The sequence below is a fragment of the Pipistrellus hanaki genome (assembly GCF_964339955.1).
Source record: "Pipistrellus hanaki genome assembly, chromosome: 2".
Lineage (NCBI taxonomy): Eukaryota > Metazoa > Chordata > Mammalia > Chiroptera > Vespertilionidae > Pipistrellus > Pipistrellus hanaki.
Genome location: NC_140504.1, coordinates 155,362,070 through 155,388,623, shown reverse-complemented (window position 1 = coordinate 155,388,623; position 26,554 = coordinate 155,362,070). Strand labels below are relative to the sequence as shown.

The 26,554-nt window shown below is 40.3% G+C and overlaps 1 protein-coding gene across 5 annotated transcripts in view; it reads left to right on the top strand.

Annotated features, from left to right (window-relative positions):
• Nucleotides 1–3,241: 3,241 nt before the first annotated feature.
• The window catches only part of SGIP1 (SH3GL interacting endocytic adaptor 1), a 204,664-nt gene continuing 181,351 nt past the window's right edge, over nucleotides 3,242–26,554 (top strand). The window contains exon 1 of one of the 5 annotated variants that reach the window (XM_084871371.1): nucleotides 3,242–3,686. In XM_084871371.1, coding sequence (XP_084727497.1) covers nucleotides 3,677–3,686 — 10 coding nt within the window. In that variant the 5' untranslated portion in view covers nucleotides 3,242–3,676. The remainder of the gene's footprint in view (nucleotides 3,687–26,554) is intronic. The other 4 variants (XM_084871368.1, XM_084871372.1, XM_084871369.1 and 1 more) reach the window with 4 other exon arrangements.

The following is a 26,554-nucleotide window of genomic DNA, read 5'->3' as shown; positions in this document are numbered from 1 at the left end:
GTAAAAAAAAAAAACAACAACAACAACAAAAAACTTCATGGGGTGAGGGGAGGTAGGCAGCCAGGGCTTCTCTGGCTCTCTCACCCCTTACATCGCTGACAGGACTACTATCCCAGCATCTCAGTACTTGCACTTGCTTCCAGATTTTACATAAGCCATTTTTTAATTTTTTTTTTTTATAACTCTCATTCTTATTGAGAATGGCCACTCTAAGCACATTCCACTTTTCTCTGAACTCTAAATTCATCTCTGTAAGAGAAACATCCCTAACTTATCTCATTTGGTCTGAATCTTCTACTTAACAGCATCTCAGAACTCTGCAAAGTGTTACATTTCTGAATATGTCACCTGGTCTTTCACTGAGTTGCTCTCTGTGCACGTCATATAACTCTAGCTTGGCTGCAAACTTCTTTGATGCCTGCAGCAGCCCTTTGGTGGTATATTACAAAGCTAATATGGAGGGTTCTTTATGCTCCAGACACAATGCTAAGTAATTTACTGCGAGGTATTTAAGAGTCTGCTTAGCGCATAGTAAGCCAGTACTAAAGGTTTGTTATTAATACTATTTATAGCCCTATGAAGTCAGTATTATTATCTTCTTTTCCCAGATAAGGAAACTGTGAGACACAAAGTGTTACATAACTAGTACAAAGCCATGGAGTTCATTAAGTGGCAGAGACAGAACTTGGTCCCAGTCTGTTTGGCATTATTATCTATTCATGTTCTTAACCAGTACAACATTTTTGGCTACACACACACACACACACACACACACAAATACCAGTCTTTTTTTCCCCCCTTGCTGTTTTCAAAGTAGTGTAACTTGTACTCAAGACAGGTTTTTGCTCAGAAATTTTTTCCTCTTTTAAAATTCAACTGCCTCATAGATGTAAGGAGAAAGGCATAAGTATTTGTATCTCTCTGGAGAATTTCATTTTACAATAATATTTAGAGGCCATTGATATATGTGTCCTTAGAGAGAAGAATGAGGATGTTTTTGGTGTTGTTTTTTTACTTCTAAGTTGCTAAGAAACTGAGCGTTTGTTTTTTAACTGTTAATACGCTATTCAAGTCAGCTTCTTCAGTTATATTTTCTCTAGTGGATCCAACCATTGGTACCTCTTATTTGTGCTGGTGGAAAGAACAAGACTATGTCAAGGGCTGAGCAATATGAAGAGTTCATGGGTACATTTATAACATAAATGATTAATTGTAGGAGAGGCTCCATGATGATCATGTAATGCATCTTGCTTCTTAATGTGATTTCCGTTGGTGCTCACAATTGCTCTGTGATATGGCTTTTCTCCTAACCATGTTGAGACCCGTGTTTCCCCGAAAATAAGACATCCCCCGAAAATAAGACCTAGCGCATGGAAAGATAAGACATCCCCTGAAAATAAGACCTAGCACAACTTTGGGAGAAAAAAATTAATATAAGACACTGTCTTATTTTCGGGGAAACGGGGTAGATTGTTGAGGGAGAAATGCCTCCTGTTGATGCTGTCTCCTAGGGCCCTACAGAGGCCTTTGCCTTCCTTCCCATCTCCCCTCCTCTCTTCCTTTCCCTCCTATGCCACCTGCCCTCTTCTTCCAGAGCGGCCAGGGCCAGAGCCTGCCTGAAGGGACCTGGGCCTGGAGCCCTCTGAAAGGCTCCCGGGGTCACTGCGGACCAGTCAGGTGACAGATTCTCAATCCACACAGCCTTTTTCCCAGTTAGGCAGCAGGAGGGCACCCAGATCCCATCCCATCCCATCCCATCCCATCCCATCCCATCCCATCCCATCCCATCCCATCCCATCCCATCCCATCTCCCCCTCCCCTCCCCTCCCCTCCCCTCCCCTCCCCTCTCCTCCCCTCCCCTCCCCTCCCCTCCCCTCCCCTCCCCTCCCCTCCCCTCCCCTCCCATCCCATCCCATCTCATCACCTCCCATCCCCTCCCATTCCATCCCAGCTGAGAAACGCGGAGATCAGTCCATCCTGTGGCCAGAACCCAGCACAATCGCCTCCCTCCGGATTTCCACTGAGTTAACTAATGGGGGAACTAATGGGCTTGATGGCGCTTACAGATGCCAGTGGAGTGGCGTGAAAAGGGTATCCCTTAGAAGAAAGCTGCTTTTCCAAACAGACTGTCAAATTACAGCGGGGAGGGGAGGGAGATCTGGGGGAGATAAGAGATCAACCTAAGGACTTGTATACATGCATATAAGCATAACCAATGGACGAAAAACTCTGGGGAGGAAGGGCATGTATGGGAGTGGGGGTGGGGGGCAATGGTAAGATATGTACACATATAATACCTTAATTTAAAAAAAATGAAGAAAAAAAAAAGAGAAGAAAGTTGCTTTTCTATCAGGACTGCAGTTGGCAGCAGCAGCCACGCTCCACTTAGGACAGCCGGCGGTTGGCCTGCGCGCCCAGGACGTGCGGGGCCGCGGGACTCGAACGCGGAGCTGACAGGCGCCCCGCGGGGTCTGGTCTGTGGCCGCCCGCGCGTCCCGGTTGCGGCTGCGAAAAGAAGCGACGTGCACAGCTGCCTGGCGTCGGCTAAAGCCCCGGTCTCCTCTGTGTCCCGCCCCCGCCCCCCGCCCCAGAAATTATCTCCGGCGATGCTGCCGGTTTGATTCCGGGGCCCGCTCGCCCGGGGAGGGCCCTTTTGTTTCTTTGTCTTAATGACAGTTCCCAGCACCGGCCTGCCGTGCCTGGTTAATTTCCTGGATCTCCTGGAGGCAGCTGGGGTGAGATTTCTTCTGCATCATGCTTTTCGGGGATAATTGTTTATGACGTCAGCCTGATTGCTTTTTTTTTTTTTTTTTTTTGAGAGAGAGAGAGAGAGAGAGAGAGAGAGAGAGAGAGAGAGAGAGAGGGAGGGAGGGAGGGAGGGAGGGAGGGAGGGAGAGAGAGAGAGAGAGAGAGAGAGAGAGAGAGAGAGAGAGAGAGAGAGAGAGAGAGAGAGAGAGAGGAGTCACAGATGGATAGGGAGGCCAGGGACACTGACATTCCTTCAGGGCAGAAGGAGAAGAGAATAGCAGCTTGAAAGCGTGCAGCCAAGACTCCAGGCTGCACGGAATTAAGTTTATTATTATTATTTCTTTAAAATCCCCTCGGCAGCAAGCGGCTTCAGGTGCTCCTTCCGTGCGGCGCCCCCCGTGCAGGTGGCGGCGTCAGAGCCCGAACCCCGGGGACCAGCAGGTTCAGGGGCGGAGGGGGCGGGGAAGTGCGTCACCAGGTGGGGAAGGGGCTGCGCGCTGGCGGCCGGCGGGGGGCCGGGGCGGAGGGGACGGGGAATGGGGCCGGGAAATAGGTTCTGGGCGCTCTCTCCGGGTATTGTGTCAGGAGATGCGGGCTGGCTACCATGTGACGCGGTCCAGCGCTGAAGGGATTGGCCGAGGCGGCGCAGGCGGTGCAGCTCGTCGGCTCGCCGTTCCTCTCCCTTTCTCTCGCAGCATCTTCCCGGGGAGCCTTAGGTGAAGCAGCACCAGCCGCATCCATGGCCTGTCGCTGGGGTTAACACTTGTCTTTGGCTTCAGCAGCCACGGATCAGGACGATCGCCTGGCAGCAGCAGCAGCAGCGGCGGCGGCCGTGGTGGTGTAGGGGAGAATTTAGCTGGGAACTGGCATCGTATCCTCCAGTATCTTTTCAGACTCCTTGGAAATTAAGGAATGCAATTCTGCCACCATGATGGAAGGTAGGATGCTTTTCTGCTGTGGTTTGACAGGCTTCAGGCAAGGTGATGGGCAGAAGCCCGGCGTGGTTGAAGATGTGCAGCCTGCGTTTGTGGCTGGTCTAGAACCTGGTTGCCAGGATTTGCAAAGCAGAAGTGCTGCAGTTTGCTTGCAGTGGACCAGGGCTCAGTTCGACTCATGGAATCAAACTGCAGGGCTTCGCGTTAGCTCAGAACCTACAGAGCGCCCAGCTCTTTTAAAAGAGAGAAAAAAAAAAAAAAACCCCTAAAGTGCTTGCAGGGCGCTGAGATAGAGCTAGTTAAGGAGCTCACAGAGCAAATAAGTTGGGAGAGAAGATAAGGTTGTCTGCTCTGGGTTCCTGGGACGACACTGATTAAACATTTACAATGGAAACTTGTTTTCTGAAATTGACATTAGACAGGAGAGGTCATTGACAGAGTTATGCATGCTGCACATTTTTACCGAACTGTTTAGAAAATTTAAATTCTTGTAGGAATATGTTTATCTCTGCAATTTGTATTTGACTGTTGGGGTGACAGATGCAGCAAATTTAGTCCATAAGATATAATTTTATGGGGACATTATAGCAACGGAATGAGCAATATGAGGAAAATATCCAGGCCTCTTGGCTACTGATTCAGGGTCTTATCAGGTTTTGTGTGTGTGTGTGTGTGTGTGGTTTTTAAACATTGGTGCTTCCTAAATGTGTTCCCTGTACAATGTTTCTTAGCCAAGCATCAAACAATTCCTTACTGATTACCTTTTACATTCAATATTAAGTGTGAGGAGGAAGTTTTCCTGAGATGTTGTTTAAACTATATTTTATTCTACTAAATTACCCTTGCAATCCTAAAATAGGGACAGCTGAGATTGCCTGAAAAAAGGCAGCAAGCTGATTAAAGAAGAAACAGGCAGCCTGACCCTGGCTTTGATTTTCTGTTTTCCTACTACAGGATGGTGCAAAACTCCTGGCCTTTCCTAAGATGACAGGCAGAAATTTGTCCCCAGCCTGGATTTCACGATGCAGAATCCAGTGCATAATGGGTCTCAAATCAGCCATGAAAATGGCAGAGGCCACCTCTTAAACTAAGGTCTGTCCTAAAGATTTTAAACATTCTCTGGAAATTTACCAAAATAGAATGAGGAGAATGGTTTCAAAACAACAGCAGTGTAGCCTGTACATATTTGGCAGAAAATAATTCTTTTGCTCTCTCTATCGTATCAAACATTATTAATGTGATCTGGTTGAGGGAAGAATTTTATAGTCATGGCCCATAGATTTTAGAAAATAGCCTTAAAAAAAAGAGGTTGGATATCATTTTTACATGGAGTCTTGTCTTGTTTGCAAAGGGCTCTCAAGCAGTTCTTTAAATATAGGCCAAAATAAATGGAGATTACTAATGCTCTCAGATTAAATCATTTTCCTTAATTAAAAATGGATTTAATCTATGAACAACAACACAAGACAAACAGAAAGAGTATTACTGTTGTGCTTTTCAATTAAAAGCTCATGTAGATTGCCGTTTTCAGAAAAAAAAAAAAAAAACACCAAAAAACTAAAGAAATCATGTCAATAGAGATACTATGGTTCTTTGCTAAATTTTAGGTAGCATTTCTTAAAAATAAATCTGCACATATTCTGACTCAATTTAATCTTACACCAGGGAGTGGAACATCTTTCATTTTACTTCTTGCTTGCAAACTATGGAGCTAAAGTGTCTTCTTTGAAGGAAGTAACATTTATTGGTGTTCATTAATGATTCTTCCAGTAAAATTGTCTATTGTGCCATCCCAGAATACCAGCTCAGAGCCCTGTGAGAAGCTTATCTGAGCTGCCCAAACTGAAATGAGAACTGTAACAAAGACTTGTGTTGGAGCTGAATCAACACTATTGGTCTGGGTTTGCCAACTTTACCTAATGAAGGTCGTTATCTCGGCACCTTTATGACTTATAGGTGACCCCCTGGATTTCGCTCGCTACCTCTGTCAGATTTTTGCAAAAGAAATTGGAAAGGTGTTACCATTGACTTAAAAATTTAAATGAAATCAATAACTTTTTTAGCTACACATAATTCCCACTTAAATGCTTTTCAAGACTTATCCTAATGGTTCAGGGATCTTAGAAAGGCAGGTGGGAATCTACACTAGAAATCAATTTACCTATCAATGACCTTCCACATAGGTCTCCGGTCTTTGGGGCAGTATATATACACATACGTTTCTGATATTTTATCCCAGAATTTCACTTATGAATTGCTCTTATTCTAAAGGCATGGGATAACAGTTATTTTTTATATTAACCTCATCCCTAGTGGGCTGAGAGTGTGTCTCTAAACATCCAGATAGTTTAAATGATTATCTTCTCAACTAGCACCTCTCTCTCTCTCTCTCTCTCTCTCTCTCTCTCTCTCTCTCTCTCTCTCTCTCTCTCTCTCTCTCTCTCTCTCTCTCTCTCCCTTACACACACACACACACACACACACACACACACACAGTCATCTATACATATGCACTGTTCTAAAAAGGGGAAAAAGCCTACATTTGCACTTGTGTGTGTGTGTATATATCTCTATATTCAGTTAAGTGTTTGAGTCTGCTGCTCAGGAAAAACATGGCCATGGCACCTTTTCAAAGCTACTTCTCTACTCTGTATAAAACAAGAGTAAACAAATATTCATCTGAATGGCTCATAGGCTAGTCAAGAGTACTTGTTTTGATGGAACAGGATATAGGTTCCATTCATTCAATGCTTATTAGAAATTCTTGTCATAGATGAAAAACAGTGCTCCCTCCTCAGTGATTCTAATATCATGGAAGGCAGTACAGTAATTCTGCAGGGACCTCCAGCAGCTTACCAGAAGTTTGTGGCTCCAAATATTTCTATTCAAATGTATTTTTAAAAGACTTGATTTGATGATTCCCATACTCTTTATTTTTAGCAATGGTTGGTATTGAGTTATATCTTTCCTAAGAATGCCACATGATGTGGAAATGAAGGTGAAGGGAAAGAAGGTGAGCAAAGGGAATTATTTGCCAAATGGTGTATGTGTTGTCTAAGCATACAACAGTCTATGTGATTAGGAAAACTGTTCAAGGGTTTTATTGAATTTTATGTTTTATTATTAAAATTTGAAAGTGACATTTTAGCTGTCTCTTCTAAGGTAAGTGAAAAGAACTAAGTCGGGGTTTCTTAGGACATCTGTAAGACAGTCTGGAAAGTTTTCTCTTGTCTGTGCAGAACTGCACTGAAAGTGCTTGTGTTCTTAGTTCCATACTCAGACTCTTAGGTGTGGTACTGGAAAGATATGTTTTTTGGTGCCAATGATTTCATCTTATATAACATATTTTTAAATTAACAAGCATATTTTAAAGGTTTAATTAGAATATGCAAGGCGATTTAATAAATTTTGTTATATTTATTATTCACAATAACCCGCATTTAAGTATATTCTATATATAGTACTTTTGCAGTACTTTTTTAAATTGCAAAAATAAAAAATAATACATTGAGGCAGAAATATGGTGGAATTTGAACCCAAGTCCATTGAACAGCAATGCTCATATTTTGGAACCATTGTAATATTTTTTTAATATATTTTTATTGATTTTTTTATAGAGAGGAAGAGAGAGAGAGAATTAGAAACATCGATGAGAGAGAATCATCGATCAGCTGCCTCTTGCACACCTCCTACTGGGGATATGCCCACAACCAAGGTACATGCCCTTGACCGGAATCGAACCTGGGACCTTTCAGTCCACAGGCCTACGCTCTATCCACTGAGCCAAAAACAGTTTTGGCCCATTGTAATATTTTAAATAGGAACATTTTCTTTCTACTTTGCATCAGGTGGTCTTGGTCATGTTAACCTAATTGGAAATTGGACTTAGTAATTTCTTTGGTGGCATATTCTGACTCTCCCTGTCTTTTAAATATGAGTACTAACACAAGGTATCAATTCCTTGTTAAGAGCTCTTATCTCCAAAATAATTCTTTAAAAATTTTTGAATACCTCTAGACTGACTGACCTGTGGTTGCAATGAACCTTATAATAGTAAAAGCTTTTTTTCCTATCTAAAAATGGAGTTGTATTTATTTGGAAAATTCTTTGATGTGATCATAATTGAATAATGAATGCATTTTGAGGTTGGAATTGTTCATTTTCTAGTTAGCTAAGTTTTAAAAGAAATGCTTCTGCCCAGCCTTTGTGGCTGAGTGGTTGAGCATTGACCTATGCACCTGGAGGTCATGGTTCGATTCCCAGTTTGGGCATATGCCCGGGTTGTGGGCTTGATCCTCAATGAGGGGCTTTCAGACAGCAGATCAGTGATTCTCTCTCATCATTGATGTTTCTATCTTTCTCTTCCTCTCCTTTCTCTCTGAAATCAATAAAAAATATATATTTTTTAAAAATGCTTCTAACTTTTCTACTGATTCCCTTCCTAGAAATAGTGAAGTTATTCTGGAAAATCTTAAGTATGCATACAAGATTCTAATATATGTTCTATCATTTATATAATTCCTCTCCTTTTTCAAGGTTCTATGTCAGAAAGAGCCTCTTATATGTATGTTTCCATCCCCAATTTCAGGGGTCAACTCTAAATCTCTCAAAAGAACATGCAGTCTTTTTAAAAAATTAACTTAGATAAACCATTCTAAAAGATTCTGGAAAATTATTCCTGTTGAATTTGGCACATACACTATCCATGTTTTAAATAAACAAGTTGCAGGAAGTCTCCAACTCACAGTTTTCATATTCCTGAAAGTTTATTTATGAATTGCCCTCTTGAAATAAGTTTTCCCATAGAAATAGTAATATAAATGATAGTTAGATTCTCATACTTGTCCGTTAAAGACTATTAAAGTTGAAATGCTAAATGTTTGCTATGAAGTGTGTAAAGAATAATACAGTTACTATAGTAATTAGCAAGAAGTACACAATGGCATTAAATTGGTTTCAAATTTGAATGTTGCTCTAAGGGAAAGAAGGCTTAATTAAAAGACTCTGAGAAGATGAAGAGAAAATGTGAAGGGAATTTTTAGGTTTATTTTCAGAAGTTTTAGAGACTCATGCCACTGGATTTTTCAATTATGTTCCATTTTATTACCATACTTGTGTTTTACATTTTATCAATTTCAATTTTCTCATATCCACTGCTATTAAATTGTGATTGTTTTCATTATGTAAACTCACAGTGGAACTAAGAAAGGTAAAGAGAATTTACTGAGATGACTGTAAAGTAGTTGGAAGGTGAAAAGAGAGGTGAAGGCATTATAATGAATTAGGGTTCATGTCTGAAAAAGTACCTGAGGAAAAACGAACTGAGTGAGGAAGTGGTCATAGATAGAAGGGAATTGGGGAGTATGGTAAGAGCATGATCCCTTGAGGAGAAAGCGGGGGGTGGACAGAGGTATTAGGTCTGTTTTATATGCTGACTGCCAAATATTTCTATGGGCATAGGATGGCTTGCTTACCATTAAATAGGGGGAAGGAGGTTTAGACTTAGAGAAGGCTGAGTCTCCATCTTGGAAAAAGTATGCCATTTAATTGCATCTACTAGTATAGTATTTAAATTCCCTATATTTTATCATTTTGTATAAAAAACTTCTATATCTTCTCATTTCTCTTTAAAACCATAGCATAAAAGAGCCTGCACACTCTGACCTGCTGTGCCTCTCCTCATTAAGCCTGTTGAATGTCTCACTTACATTGAATGCCTGACTGCCTTGCTACCTGTCTCAGAGTGTTTAGAACAAATACTTGCCTGCCTCCGGAATTTTGCTCTGCCTAGAACATGCTTTTGGCAACTCATGGAGTGACTGATTCCAGCAAAACTGTCACCTCCTCAGGAGGCCTTGTCTATTATTCTTGTCATCCCAAACTCCCAAGCGTACGCCCTGGGCCACTGAGTCCACTTTAATCCTCTCTCTCCTCAGAGCTGAATTTGTGATATATGGTTATTTAATGGTGTACAGGCTGAAGCTCTTACTCAGAAGGAAGCTCCATGAGGGCAGGAATCTGATCTATCATAGTCACCTCTGTATCCTTAGCTCTTGACACACAGTGGACACTTAGCATGTTTACTTATTGAATAAGTGAATAAACCAGATGTAAATGACTCTGATGACTTTATACTGTAAGGTATTACGTTGGGCATTATGGTGGATGTAAAAAAATAAATGCTCATATTTATATTTTCACTGGAGGAACAAGAACTATAAACCTGAAACAATTAGGGAAAGATATTATAGAGCAGAGTGCTAAATTGTGAGAGACAGATAATACATTTTGAGAAGCAAAAGTAAAGAAACAGTCCATTTGAAAATATGTGCTTGAGCTTGATTTATTTTGGGATTAGCTCCAAGGAAATGGAAAGAGACAAGATATAGCACAATTATCCAAAGAAATTTCCAGAAATTCCAGAGACAGTGTGTCAATATCCTGTATATATTTTTTTCCTTTCTCCTTTCTGCTTCTGCTCTCCTTGTATTTCTTTCTCCACATTTCTCATTCTTCCTTCCCATCTTTTTCTTTCTAGGATATCTTTGCTTTTCTCTGATTCTGACCAAATCTGAAAATGGTGGCTTATAGAGCTAGAAAGTTTTATTTGGAATTTGGGAAAGTATTTTTAAATAAATAAATTAGTATAATGTTGTATGATGTATTTGTGCATACAATGACAATGTGGTGGTATATGAAATTGTTTAGACACCAGATTATTCCTAATTGGAGAAATTGTTGATCTTAGAAGCCCAATATGTTTGCTGAACTTGTGCAGTTTTGATTTTTTATTTATTTATTTTTTTTTGGTAGGAAAAGCATGGATCCAGAAGTCAGTCTTGAGTGTAAGTGATGTGACTTCTTGGCTGTGTGCCTTGAGAAGGTTACTTTAGCTTCCTGGAGTTCAGTTTCCTTGCAAATAAAATGAGAGAATTGATCTGTCATACCTCTAAACTCCCAGCTCTGAGAGTCTCCGGTATTTGCTAAATAATTTGGATTCCTCATATTTACTCCCTCCGATGTTTGAATCTGAGTGATTTACTCCTCTTCCTCCCACCACGAAATAACTTGTCCATGACACAAAGATAATTCAAATGTATTACTACCTGCCAACTATTAGCTTGATCTTTCTCTTGCATGGATGCCACAAGTTAGTTTTGCATCTTTGCTGTATGGGGAGACAATAGCAAATTTCTGCAATCCTTCTCTACAGCCACTAGCACAGAACTATTTATGTGTTCATCAAAAACCATATATTGAATGGGTACTAGGTGTTAGGCACAGTTCTAGGTGTTAGAGGCTCTTTAATGAACAAAATAGGTTAAAAGTCCAGCCTATATTGAGCTTCCTATTTGGTGCAGAAGAGGGATGATAAAATAAAGTAAAATGAAAAGTACACTATATGGGAGTAAGGATTTTGGAGAAGAACCGAGTGGAAGGCATAGAGTATATGGGGATACAATTGTAAATAGGGCGGTGATGGAAAACTTGCTGAAAAGACATTTGAACAAAGACTTGAGGGAGCAGAGGGAATGAAGAGCCATGTTTGAAGGAAGAGTCTGAAGAGTCAGGGAAAAGAGCAAATGCGAAGACTCGGAATGTGGGTGGACCAGCAAGGAGGCCACGCATCTGGAGCAAAGGATAGGGGAATGTTTGAGAGGGATGAAGAGAGGTAATATTCAAATTGACTCCTATGAGTCCCTTTCAGTGGAAGGAAAGCTTGTTTCCTTTTGCAGAAGTCAGTCAGTATGAGCCTGTGTTATCCTGGTGTCAAGAAACAGGTGGGCATTCAGAAGCCTGGCATTCTCATACTGGTTCTGTCTTATGCTGGTGCCTTTTGGCACCCCTTCTGACCACATGTTTCAGTAAATGAATTAATATCATGCTCCTGCCTTAGAGCTGAGTTCAGCTACAACTCTAGGCTTGAGAATTTTCACATAAGAGGTACAGCCCCATGGTAAGGATGACTTCAGAATCAGAATTCCATATCAACTCACAATTATTTTTGACTGCATACCAAAGAACTTTATTTTTATCTTGTGTTCATATCAACTTCTATTATGCATCAGGACTAGCATTTTAGGATTTTTAAAAGACCACACAGACTGATTCATGTTGCATATCTTTAACCAACAGTATAATATGGAAAATAGTATGTGACATTGCACACACTTTGAATTTTCCAAAATGCTTCATTCAACAGGCACATCTTCAGCTTTCCCCTTAGTCTCAGGTGCTGTTTTAGGCACTGTGAATATATCAGAAAAAAAAAAAAGGGAGAAAAAGGAAAAAAGAAAAGAAAAATGGCAGCCAAAACTGGTTTGGCTCAATGGATAGAGCATCAGCCTGCAGACTGAAAGGTCCCAGGTTCGATTCCAGTCAGGGGCATGTACCTTGGTTGCGGGCATATCCCCAGCGGGGGGTGTGCAAAAGGCAGCTGATCGATGTTTCTCTCTCATTGATGTTTTGAACTCTCTATCCCTCTCTCTTCCTTTCTGTAAAAAATCAATAAAATATATTTTTTTAAAAATGGCAGCTGTGTTCTTCATCCTCAGAAGCTTCTAGTCTAGTGTATGTTATCACATATTCCTGTACACTATTTTCCTCTCACTTCCTCTCTGTGACAAGAAGGATAGGTATTGCCATCCATATTTCAAATAGCAGGCATCTAGGGCCTAATGATGTGAAGTGACTTGTTCAGGATGACCCCCTTAGTACGTGGCAGGAGCAGCCTGAATTAGACAAACTTCCCTCTTAGTCAAGTGCTCTTTATTTGCACAATGGTGCAACTTGAAGATCCTGCTCATGTTGGTCCATGTTTCTGGTTGACAAGCAAACAGCACAGATAATCTAAATTTGACATGGTATTTCAGAAGCCTTCTTCAGAACAGGCTAATATCATTACCGGGTCACAATCCTTCAGACCAGCCGTCAGCCTGAAGAAGGCTGACACAGAAGTGTTTTATTCCGGTGGGTTCCTTCCAGTTGACAATCCCCCGTTTCCGAGAATCTCACGATGAGAAGGGACATGTGATATCACTAGGCCAGTGCACTCTACACCTTCACAGCTTACCTTCTACAAAGCGTTTTATCAGAAAGCCTGGCTCCCATGATGAACAAAAGCCCTTTCTCCCCGAGAAGGACAGTGAGGTGTTCACTCACATTCCGTGAAAGCTTTGGCTGTTATCATGGAAACGTGATGGGTGTGGGATACCATTGAAGATGAACCAGTCTAGTCCAGCCTCATTTTACAGTTGAGGAAACCAAAGTGGAATGAACTAACTTACCCAAGGATTTTTGTTCTCTCTGTGTAAAAGAACAAGTCAAGTTTATTTTAGTAGTGATTCAAAAAACATGAATAGACAAAGACTTAGAACCTGTGGTATCTTTCACATTCAAAGATGCTAAGGCTGGCTGGGTGCCTGACCAAAGATGTACAAATGAATGTGTCCCCAGGGTCATTGCTCTACTGATTACACATACAATGTGGCCATTTATAGCTCTCCTGACTTCCACGGCTTGAGGGTCTGCTGTCAGTGAGTCAGTGCTGTGTGGAAGGAAGGACCAGGATCTGAAGGGGCTTTACTTCCTGGCTAGCTATATGACCTTGAGTGCCTTCTAGAACTACTTTGGCCTCAGCTTCCCCATTTGCACTGTGGTAGGAATAACACTGGCTCTAGTCAGATGAGACAATAAGTATTTTGAAGCATCTGTAAAAGTGTGGCACAGATGCGTTATTTTCTCAGATGGCTCTCTCTCAGCTTAGTTGCTGCTTGTGGGTTTCTTAGCATTTAGTGGCTACAAATTATTGCTTGCTATTTTGCTTTTCAAGTCCATTGTTGCTGCATCTCTTCTGCAGCGAGGCTTTATAGATATTCCTCTTCTTTTCACCATACTGTTAATTTCTAGCATATTCTATCATTTCTCTATTCTCAGTATCCAGGTGCTATACTACCCCTTTCTTGACCACAGAAGGCATCACTAATCAATCACAGCTGTCTTTCTCTCTGGCCTCAGCATCGTCTCAGTTTCGCATTCCAGGCTACCTCTGCCAGTTTGCTATTTCTACCACAGGCAGTTTCCTAAGCTTGAAAACACAGTGAATAAAACTGGAATATAGGTGGTCTAGCTGTGTACCCAGCCTTTATAAATGCCCTTAATGAATCACTGAAGAATGATCTGTGGAAAACTGCCCACAGTACTGGTTATGATAGTAATGCAAGGAGATAGTCTGTAAGCCCTGTAGCAGGTAAGACCCTACTCCTGAGCTATTGATTTTAACCACCAAGTGTCTCTGCCAAAACCGGTTTGGCTCAGTGGTAGAGCGTTGGTCTGTGGACTGAAGGGTTCCGGGTTTGATTCCGGTCAAGGGCATGTACATTGGTTGTGGGCATATCCCCTGTAGGGGGTGTGCAAGAGGCTGGTCATCGACATTTCTAACTCTCTCTCTCTCTCTCTCTCTCTCCCTTCCTCTCTGTAAAAAAATCAATAAAATATATATTTTTTAAAATAAAAGAAAGTGTTAAAAAAAAAAAAAAGTGTCTCTTAGCCCCCTTGTGCTCCCAATTCAAAGAACTGTGTCTATCAGACAGCCAAACCAGGTTAGTCTTTGTATTTATTTCTGATTCCTCATTCCATCCTGCTTCACATCAGTAGGTCTTCTTGATTCTGTTCTCTCCCTTTCATACCCCACTACCACACCTGGTCAGACTTCCCTGCTTCCACCTTCCCAGGGCATCCTCCTCACAGCCGTCAAAGAGATCGCTTTTGTCATTTACCTTTGATTGTTCCCCATCCTTTTAAGATGAAGTCTGAATGCCTCAATATGCATGCAACACTTTCATATGCAGGCTAGATAGGAGTTCCTTGCCCGTCTCTTTCCCTTGCATATGGTAACAGTCTGTTCTGATCATTCAAGGTCAAACCAAAGTATCTCTCTTCAACAAATGTGGCTCACATTATTCCCCCAGGTTGAGAATAAGGCACTCATTCAGCTTTTAATTCTCAAGCTCCAAAGGGCATGAAGCAGAAGGTTCAAGAGCACTAGCTTTGGAGTCAGGCTGACCTAGGTTAAACCCATCACTGTGACCTTGAAAAGCTAGTGAACATTTCCTCTTCAAAACGGGAGTGATAAAAAGTCTCTTTTTCATGGATAATCGTGTAAGGTTGGAAGGATTTGCATTCAGAATTCTCCAGAGATAAAGGAGAGAGAGAGAGAGAGAGAGAGAGAGAGAGAGAGAGGAGAGAGAGAGAGAGAGAGGTGACTTGATTATAAGGTAGGGGTTGATGCTATAGTCTTGAGACAAAGTGTTACCCTCTCAATAGATCATAGCTATTTTGTTCATTCCTCTTCCAAGGACCAGGGACTCTGAGGGAGTAGAGATCATGTCTTACTTATCTTTGTATTCTCAATGTGTGACTTGTGTAAGTGCTCAATAAATGTCCAGTGATTAAATAAACCTGTTGAGGGATCATAGACTTTTTTGGGGAGGAGGGAGGGAGATAGTCAAGCCACCAAGCATATGTCATGATAATTAAATTAGTTAATATATGCCAAACATTTAGAAGACTATTTGGTCCAAAGTAGAGCTTATTAAATGTCACTTTGCTGGGCACATCGAAGGCTCCAGCAGAGTTCCTGGATGCCAGGTAGTACCCAGGATTGTGCTCGCCCCAAAGTAACCATCTGTTGTGCAGCATCGCACTGGCTGAGAGCCATACTCTTTTTCCAGGTGCAGGCAGTAAATCTAGTATCACATACATTCTGTCTGAGTCCTTCCATTGTTTGCCTCTCATTTTAAGAAAAACCAGATTTCATTGTAGAAAATGTGGAAAATAGGAAGACACAAAGAGATATTGAAATCACTAATAATCTCATCCTATATAATAAAAGGCAAATCGACCAAATGGATACTGACCACCAGGGGGCAGACGCTCAATGCAGGAGCTGCCTCCTAGTGGTCAGTTTGCTCTCACAGGGGGAGCAGCGCAGCTCAGCCAGAAACCATGAGCCGGGCTCACAGCTGGTGAGTGCAGCAGCGGTGGTGGGAGCCTCTCCCGCTACATCCCAGGCAGTCGGACATCCCCTGAGGGTTCCCGGACTGCAAGAGAATGCAAGCTGGGCTGAGGGCCCCCCTCACATGCATGAATTTCATGCACTGGGCCTCTAGTTATGAAATAACCAACCACTGCTACAATTTGTTTTGTAGGACATGGACTTTGGGGATAGATTATCTGAAGACCTTAAAGACTGAGCAATATCATCAGTAAAGTGGGTGAAATAAAAACTACCACATAAGATTGTGGGGAAATGAAATAAGATAATGTATGGATACATTCAGCACTACCTGACATTTCATGTAAGCACTCAGTGAATGCTAGCTCTTAATAGCTTTATGGTCAAACTGTATATCTGTGTCAAAGAACCCAACTTTATCATCACATAATATGCACACATGTATACATATACAGGGTGTTCCAAAATATGTATACATACTTTAAAGCTGATAGCTCAGTTTTGAAAATATTTTAATAAACACTCTCTTTATAAATATTCAAATTATGTATATACATTTTTGGGATACCCGATATGTGTGTGTACACAGATACATATGACATTTTACTTTATATTAAACTAAAGGCCCAGTGCACCATCTCCAATCTGGGACCCCTTGGGGGATGTCCAACTGCTGATTTAATTGAATAATGTATCTAAAGAAAATAACAAAGCTACTGATACCCAATAGCATCCATCATCAAGCTGATCTTCAACACTCAGAAATGTTAGTGTTCTTTCTCCTTAAACTAGTATTTCCATTCCACCTTTGTCACAGAATATTTTCATGTAAACTATTTTTATATTTGAAAATCTTTTACTGATATAATTTCATCCTTCGAGTTAAAATTTTTACTAAACTGGCAATCAGACATCACTCTCACAATCTGGGACTGCTGACACTCCTAACTGCTTGCCTGCTTGCGTGGCTGCCTGATTGACGCCTAACTGCTCCCCTGCCAGCCCTATCAACCCCAAGTCTTGTGATGACATTGTGTGATGCCACCTGTCTTTTATTATATAGGATTGTAACCATTATCCTAGGCAGCATATATATTGTTAAAAGCATGGGATTAGGAGACAAACTTCTTAAATATAAGTCCTCATCTCTCTATCCTTGCCAATATGTGAATTTAGGTAAGTTATATAACCCCTCAATGGCTCAGTTTCTTCTTTTGTATGAGATGAACTAATCTAAAATTATTATAAGGATTAAATGAGTTTATTATAGGGATTACATTGGTTTAATATGTTATACATGTAATTATTATTTTATTAAAACATGTACTATATATGTAACATATACAATATACATAAAGATAAATAGTTGGTACAGAGTAAATGCTCAATCAAGAAATGTTAGCTATCATTACCATTGTCATGAAACAGTCTCCAAAAGCATTGTTTTTACTGGTTGTATAGTATTTCATTCCATGATCATTTATTTTACAATTCTCCTATTAGACATTTAGATTGCTAGCTGGAGATTTACATTTATACTGAGCCAGATTGGCTCATATTAATGAGTCATATGGTATGGTATAAATCCTTGATTCTCATGTAATAAGATAGCTTGGAGAGGTGGTAAAAGTTCTATATTGGGTTCTAGTCCTGGCATTGTCCCAGTCAGCTGAGTGACTTTGGGCAAGCTATTTGCAAAGTAGTAGAAAGAGAACTTGATTTTAATTCAAAATATTCTAATACCTTCTGGCACCATTCCTTATTAGCTATGATAATAAGGCCGAGAATTTGCCAGGTGAGTAGGAAATGTTTTTTTTTTATGACCTTCTTTGAAGGTCCTGGCTGTGTATGTTGGGCAAGTCACCATGTCTTTGTTTTTCCATCTGTAGAATGGTAAATGATATGAGCTTTCTGGCCTTTCTCATTTGGTATCAAAGCACAAAATATATGAGAAAGTATTTTGAAGGCTATAAATCTTTAAGTAAATATAATGTAGTATTAGGGCTATTATTATATTTAGTATCTTAGAAACTATATTTTCAAGTAAAGGTTAGGTTAGATAATTTTGTAGTTGCTAACTAATTTTAAGATTTTGTGCTCTAGTACTAGGGTTTCAGGACATATCCCCACTACAGTTAGCCCCTCTTTCCAAACCTTCCACCTTTCACTCATGCAACTGTTTTTCTTCATTTCAAATACAAGAGGAGAAAAAACACCCTTTTTAATTTGATTAATTATTTGTTTGGATGGGGAATTATATATATAATTTTGTTAAACTGTGTAGCAATATTGTTTCAATAATGAATACATAGTGGGACGATTTAAAGTGTGAAATATATCTTGGCCTAATTATAAAACCAAATACAGTTCTTCATATAATTTTGGCAAACTCTAATTCACTCAATCTAATTATCAGATCAAATTATTTAATCTGAATTTCTTCTCTTGATTTTTCTTTTTTGCTATTGTCTATCATTATGGTAATATACTTCAAGTTGGCACATTGAAGAATAGAGTTTGTTATTCTTTTGATAATTTTTACTGAAACACAGAGGAAATTTATAGTGGCAATGGAATGCTGTGAGTTAGTCCAGGTTCTAGATATGGAATACAAGTTTACAAAACACATGGGGCCTTGCCTTCATGGAGTTTGCATTCTATTAAGAGGAGACAAAACTAACAAACCAAATTAATAAACCAGTAGTTTCAGATGGTGGTAAAATCAATGAAAAACAACAACAACACAAAATAAAAACCATGTGGAAGAGGATGGGACATGGTTGTAAAAGGTACTTGAGGTCGTAAGGGAAGGCACTTAAGCTGAGACTTCTTCATACTGTGACATGTAAAGAAGTGAAAAATAGAGAAGCAAAAGGGTCTGAAACTAGTAAGCTCAAGGAACAGAAGGAAAGCCAGTGTGGCTACAGACCAATGAGGAAGGGGGAAGGTGACAGGAGAGAAGGAAGGCAAGAATTGGATCAGGTAGGGCCTTGTGAGCAATAGAGATGAGTCTGGAATGTATTCAGAGGCAATTGAAAGCCATTGGGTGGGACTCAAAGAGCAGGTCATGCTTCCATATGATCTTCAGCTACTTTGGATGTTGGATGGACATGGACTATAGCTATAGTTGTCATTCTGTTCGTGCGCGCGCGCGTGTGCGTGTGCAAGTATAAATACTCTGATTTTATTTAAAGTTTATGTTTATTTTCTATAAAGCTAAGAGAGGTTGAAAAGAATTATGGTGCCCTTCCCTAAGCCACTCATCACTGCTGAAGTCTGAGAGCTCAAAGTAAAGGTTTACTTCAGCTATTGAATAAATTCTTCCTCTAACCAAAATGGTCCAGGCATTAAATTTCTTCCCATGCATGTTGACAGGTGAAAAAAATGAAAATGTTAGAAATCCAAGTATATTATGTTTTTTATGTACTTGTTTTTATGTGGCTTTAAAGCACTTCAATTCTTTGATGTTCATTTTGATACTGAATCCGTTGATTAGGTTGGCTCTCATCACTGAGGCTCTTTCTCTCTAATCCTCATCAGAAAGACAGAAGCACTTAAGAGATCTTGCTGTTGACAGAGGTCGACCTCTCTATGTTCTGTTTTTCTCCCCAAATGTTTCCATTAAACCCTCGTGTTATGCCTGAATTTCATTGACAGAGATCCCTACTGTCTCCTTCAACAAGATTTACCTATGTAGTCAATCCTCCAACTATGTAGCTATTTTCCTACCTGCAGGTGCTGAAACTCTGCTCTAAAATGTATTTGTTCATTGGAAAGAAATATCCCTCAGGTTCGTAACTCAGGCAACACAGATGCTTATAGTGCAGAGTAACAGAGTAGAAAAATATATGAGGCCTTCTGGAGGTGGGACTTGTTCCTGTTCCAGTCTTCTTTATACTAAGGGCTCTGGGGTTTTTTTCTAATTGCTTTTTTGATATAGAAGGTAAGTGCACAGGCTTGAAAGTCAAAACAAACATAGTTCAAATCCTGCCTCTGCAACTTACTGGCTGTGTGCCTTTGGGCAGGCCTGAGCTTTAAGGTTTTATGGTTTGTTTGTTTGTATGTGCGTGTTTTATTAGCTTTTTAACCCATCACAAGTTCACAAATTATCAGCAAGTATGTATTGAGGCTGCAAACATTGTACCAGGTGCTAGGTGTATATGATGAGCAAACATCGTGAGCACAGGCCTTGTGGAGCTTGCAGTAAAATGACAAAGACATTAAATTAATACAGACAACTAAAAGACTATAAGTGAACAAAGTGCTGCGAAGGAAGCACTGAATGAGATTCTCAAAGAGCTTTTTGAAAATATGGGATCTAATCTAATAAGATAGGTGTGAATCAAAATTGTTCCAAGTATTACAGGACACTGTGCTTTTAACATAATTTCCTGTGATCATCGCATTCAATTGTTTATAGCTATCGTCATCGTTATTATCTTGCTGTTGTCATTGTTAATATTACACACACCTCATGCCTGTTTGTAGCCTTGCTTCAGTGAGCTTTCCAGAACACAAATGTCTACTGTGTTCTTGGTTATTTGCCTAGAGCTGCTCTGCATCTGTGCTCCCTGACTGCTGCCAGCTTACCTAGTTTCTGACCTAGTATCTGAGCAGTTTCCAAGGCCAGCCACTCATATTTTGGGTTCTATCCATGCCTTGACTCTCGCAGATGCCTTGGGAAACTTCTGATCTTATTGCTCTACCTCCTAAATGAATGCTAACCAAACCTCAACATGATAACTGCCTTGTTGCTATGCTGCTCAAGAAGGAAGGAGGAATCTTTTAGGAAATTTTCTGAAAGAACAAAAGAATGCCTCCTCTCTATTTAAGCCCTTTTGAAGAGCCTATTGCTGCACCTACTCTGCGACTCTGCACTGTAAGCATCTGTGTTACGAAACTGAGGGATATTTCTATCCATTGTTTACCAGAAAGTTTTTCTTATTCACCACTGACCTAAGCCGAGACCATAAATCTAATCCTCAGACTTTTCCATTTCTGTATATCAAAGCCTGTGAAGATATGATTTTTAAATTATGGTACTGTAAGTACATGTGTGGTTCATACATCCATGCAGCTGATTTGTAAGAGGGACACTGCTTTATGGCCAGTACCTCTGAGTCATCTCTTCTTTAAGTCAGTACTTAAAGCCGCTCATAACTCACTTTAGCTCTTCCTTCCTTTTTCTTCCTATTCTCTCGTTAGACCTTACTAAAAGATAGCTGCCCCATAACTTACTAAAAGAAAGCTGCCCCAGATCAATCCTAGATCTCAAGATATTGCATAAGAAAGTCTAAGAATAGCATTATCCTTGAAATGCTCCATATTTTCTTTTAATCAGTAGGTGCAGCTATAACCATCTCTCCCCCTCCCCATCAAGAGGAGAAAGGAAGTAGAGTTCAGATTTATTAACATACAAATAGCTACCTGAGAGTTCCTGCTTTGTGCCAGAAACTATTCTTAAATTTTCTATGAGCTTTTATCTCATTTAACATACACAACAAGTCTATGAGGTTGATTGACACTATAATTATCACCCTTTTAGAGATAAGAAAACTGAGGTCACAGAGTTTATGACTTGCCCAGATATTTAAACTTGAACTTGATCTGACTCTAAAACTTATGTTGTAAATCATGCAGTAATATTGTCTCTCCATTTTCACCTTTGAGAAATTATATTTAATATATTCCCACATAAGGGCAAACACAGTGATATCATTTGTACCACAACATTTGATAACTAATATTATTATAGCACGCTTGCCTATTCTTACCAGATAAAAGTTAAATTTGAGATGATTCCTGTCCATGAAATATCTATAATACCTCACAGAAAAATGAGTAGATGTAACAAAATGAGTAGAGGTTAACAAAACTATTCTCCAGGATGTCTTTGTTTGATTGTTTTTAATTAGCATTTTACTTTAGAGGTTTCTATGGGCACTCTATGTTGAAACTATTATCTTGGATGTTTAATAAACTATCTTGGATGTTTCAAGGAAATTTTCTAAAAGAAAAGAGTGCCTCCCTCTCTGAGAAATTTGCAATGTCTTTTATGGTAGAATGAGAAATGTATTTCCCCCTTTTACTCAACAATATATTGAACACATCTCCTAGTTTCAGTAATAATAGAAATTTTATTTTATAGCATTTCAGAGGTAATTCAATCATCAGTTGACTTTTGTTTAATGTGAAAAATAAAGTTATTCTGTCTGGTCTAGCAAGGGTTATAGTTCCCAATTCCATATTAATAGCTTCATTATAGGTAAGGCTTAACACTGTTTTTAATTTTAATATCTTTACCAAATGCGCAGTCCTCAATAACTATAATAAAAATGTGTATTTTAGAAATGTGTAAAAATATGCAGCTCCTCTCCAAGTTTATTTATAAACCCAAGATAGAGCATTTATGTTATTTACTCTGCAGTAAATACAAATACAGCCCTTAGGTATTGCTTTTTTTTCTTTTTCTTTTTTTTTTTTTTTCCTATTTCTTTTTCTCATCGCAAGTTCTTTATTCAGAACAAGAAAAATAGCAATATAAGATGACCTCTGCATGGAAGGCACATGCCCCCAAAATGTGCAAAAGTCTAAGACTCTGTACATTCTCTGAACGTGTAATTGATTCATTGAAAGGTGGGCCACAGTCACCCAAGGTTTGTAGTAATTATTGCCATCATTACTATTATATAGAATTTATCAGTGTTCTAGGCTGTGAGGGACTATATAAATGGGAAAAAGGCCCAAGATCTCATGCACAGCTAGGAAGTGGCAGAACAGGAGGGGACCACGGAGTCCCTAAATCTGTGCTCTCTGAATCACTGTGTTTAATGACTGCCAACCACCCTTGTGGGCTTGTCTGAGGAAGCTAGGATGGTGAGGCTCTTGTCCATTGTCAAGAACAGTCAAAGAGTTCATATTGGACCTCTTTATCCCCACTCATCACCCCGACTGAGCTCTTTTGACTATGGTTGTTTTACTGGCTATGTATTTTAAAGAGTCTTTACTGACTTTCATTTAACAGCACAACTTCCAGGGTGTCCTAGGGATGGTTCCTCCACTTCCTTCTTTGAAGCACTGTGTACTGTTTTCCACTGTTACACTGCTCCTTTCTCTCTCTTCCCTTGTTTCTTCTCATGTTCACTTATCTGGTTTGCATTGTGCTGCTGTTTCCTGTGTTCTTGTTCAGTTGTCTCTGCCCTTCCTGCCGTCCCTATGCAGTCAGGTGTAGATGGCGGTAAAGCAGCTTCACCAAAAGGAGTAAGGAGCTAGGCCACTTGGATCAAATCCTGACCCCTTCACTTACTAGCTGTACAATCTTAACTAATTTACTTCTCCTCTCTGTGCCGCTGTTTTCTGTTTTAAAAATCTGCTTCTCAGCTCTAAAATCAATGTTACTATACTAATTCCTATATCATAGAATTATTATGAGGAATAAATGAGCTAACCCACATGAAAGTGCTTAGCTTAGTGCCTGGCACAGAGTAATTGCTCACTTAATCAATTTTGTTCTTACATTTGCCTGATGGCAGGTAATTTACATCAGAAAATCCCATTATTTGATGGAGACAGAAATGACTTCAAACACTTCAAGGAAAACCCTTCCCCCAGGAAGAAAACAAAACAAGCTCTCCCTTTAAGGTGCTTCCTATTCCTTCAGTTCCCCCTGGCCACTACAAAGCATGTTGGCTGACTGCCACTGGGACCTCAGAGAGCAAAACATCAGCCAAGTTTTGTTTTTCTCTTAACTCTTGCTATTCCTGTCTCACCAAATCCCTGCCATCCTGCAGGACAGAGTTGGCAATAGCTTCATGTTTGGGTTATAGTTGATCTGAGTCTTGTGGTCCTGGGGGACTGGATAGAAAGCTGGGGGTACAATGGCTTTCTGTTCACTTGTCTCACAAAAAGTCATGCATCAAAAATAAATAAATAAATAAATAAATAAATAAATAAATAAATAAATAAATAAATGTGTGTGTGTGTGTGTGTATATATACATATATATACACACCCCTAAGTGACTGAGTGCCCAACCAGTCGACTGGTTGCTATGACACACACTGACCACTGGGGGGAAGATGCTCAATGCAGGAGCTGTTCCCTGGTGGTCAGTGCGCTCCCACAGTGGGAGTGCTGCTCAGCTGACTGACCTGTCCCACCAGCCCGACAGCAGCCACTCACTCTCACAGTAGTCCTGCAGGTCCAATCTCTGGATAACTGGCCAGGCACTGATGGACCTGCGCTGCTGACACAATCCTGACAGTGCCGTCGGCCTCGGGCACCATGGCTGCTTCCCCTCCTTAGACACTCCACAAGGAAGAAACAATATAAATGTTTCTTATAAATATAAGAAATAATATAAATGCCAGGTGCTCCCGACAACCAGTGTGAAGGTCAGAGGGAGGGATCCAGATCCCCGGACAGGCAAGGGCATCCTACCGCCCACCCAGAGGGCCAATCACATCCTGCCCCACCCCCACCCACCTCAGAATGGGCACCAGATGTAGGGCTCACGGATGACAAGCACTGCTGTGGCAGTGTGAGCCCATAGGCACAGTGGAGCCGAGATGAGCAGGAGCAGCAGGCAAGAGTGTCAAGGAGGCATTGGACTGTGCGTTTTGGCCCAAATCCAGCAGGCCATCCCAAGGGACCCCACCCATGCATCAATTTGTACACCAGGCCTCTAGTATATGATTTTGTGTGCAGGTGGGGAGGGATTCGTATAAAGCAGAATTCAAAATGACCCTCAGAGCCAGCTGTGCCCAGTACTTTACACAAAGTATTTCATCCTATGCTCACAGCTTCCTCATACAGATGGTATTATTTTTTCTATTATAAAAATGAAGTCAATAGTGAGGCCAAGAGTTAAATACTTTGACTAAGGTCTACCTAATTCTAACATCTGTGTTCTTAAACACATCATAATCCTAATCACTTCATTCTGGTGTACACCTTCCTTCCTATCCTACCCTCTTTTGGCCTCAGTTTCCTCACCTGTAAAATGATAGGCTTTAGCATGAGGACTTGGAATTCCCTTCCAACTCTGACATTTTGGCACTCTGGGTCAGCATCTGAGTCTAGAAGCACTAGGTGTTCATCCAAATGTGTATGGACAGGACACATTTGCTCATTGCTTCTTGATTTATGCTGCAGCTGTCTCTGAGTCATATAACATAGCTCTCATTATCCTGTTTTTATACCCACCAAACACTTTGTTCTCTTACCACTGAGCAAATCCTCTTAGGAATCTAGTAAGCTTTAATAATTCTCTTCTGGTAGTTGCTGAATATGTGTTGCCTTGATCCACAATTTTATACAATTTCAGAAGAAAAGGTGCTCCTGAGAGTCTAAACAAGGTTGCAGTCAAGTATAAAAGAGAGAGAACTCAACAACCATTAGACTCTACTAAGTTAAGTATCTTTTGCTTTAGTCTTTATAGTTTTACTAGTGGTCCAGTGCACAAATTTGTGCACATTGAAAGGAAATGAATTAGAAGAAATATTTTAATATCGCTACTTGCCCTTTCTCTATAATAGAAGTGTAAACCAAATTCACAATCAACAATGACAGATTGAAAAACATGTGTGCCACTGGCGCCAGCAAGAGCTTTATATGTATCGCGCATGCGCAAGTCAACTTAGCCTTTTACTAGTACTGTATATATAGAGAATAAACTTGTTTAATTAGACCTGCTTTCTGATTTAGCTAAATTTCTTCCAGCCCAGTGAAGCACTCCAACTTCTCTTTCAGGTAATTGTCAGTAACACAGCAGTAAATATCAGCATTAAGCAGATTATTATTATAGATCACGCAGGGAGAACAAAGGCTAAAATATTTAACTGTAGCAGTGTTTGACTATATTATGTGCAGTGAGAAAACCTGAAGTCATTTTTCAAGGTCCACCATTTCTTACTTTTCAGTAGGGTCAAATTTCTAAGCTTTCTACATCTGCATTTTCTGGCTAATGAAAAGAAAATAGGATTCCAATGAGTCTCCTATCTACCTCCTCCAGGACTTCTGTGAGGATCAAATGAGATGAGGCACAGGAAAATACTTCACAGACATTTGGTTAAAGTGTAAAACATTTCCACCTGGCTATAAATCAAGTCATGTTCCTGGGCTGAACAAACTCCAAGGAGGCTAGTCACTAGAGAGACAAAGTCAGGTGTTGCTATGTGATGTCATTACCTGGTGCCCATAGCCACTGTTTCTGGACTGAGCTAGGCTGTGGGTTGCATTTTGTGCCATGGGTCTTGGCATCGTTGGTTGCAATTTGGTGGGGTGTCGCTCCGGGGTGGTGGCGGGGCCTGTGGTCCACTTGGGGGAAACCGAGTGTTGCTTTGTGCAGGTGGGGAGGGATTCGTATAAAGCAGAATTCATGTGATGAATCTGTGATGCCATTTCTCTGTAAATGGCAGTGCACATCATAGCAGCTCTTGCATTGAGCATCTGCCCCCTGGTGGTCAATGCGCATCATAGCGACCAGTTGGACAGTTGGACACAGCATATTAACCATATATATATAATGAGATTATGTACTTGCTCCAAGGCTCAGAGAGAACAATGCTCCATAGCCTGTGCAGAGAATTCAAATTTGAGTCTGCCTGTATTTTTCACCTTTCCCTTGGTGTAGTAGTAGAAAGAGGCACCAGATTTGCTACTAATTTTTAGTGGGCTGTTTCGTTAAGACATAATTTATCAATAAAATCAATCTATAAAATTGATTGCCTTTAAGTTGAATAATCTTATAATAATCTTAATCTTCATCACATTAATGCTCTAATCATCTCAGCTGGGTATAAGAACATGACATCACAGTATATTTCTCTTTCTTTTATCTCATAGGTTCAAGTAC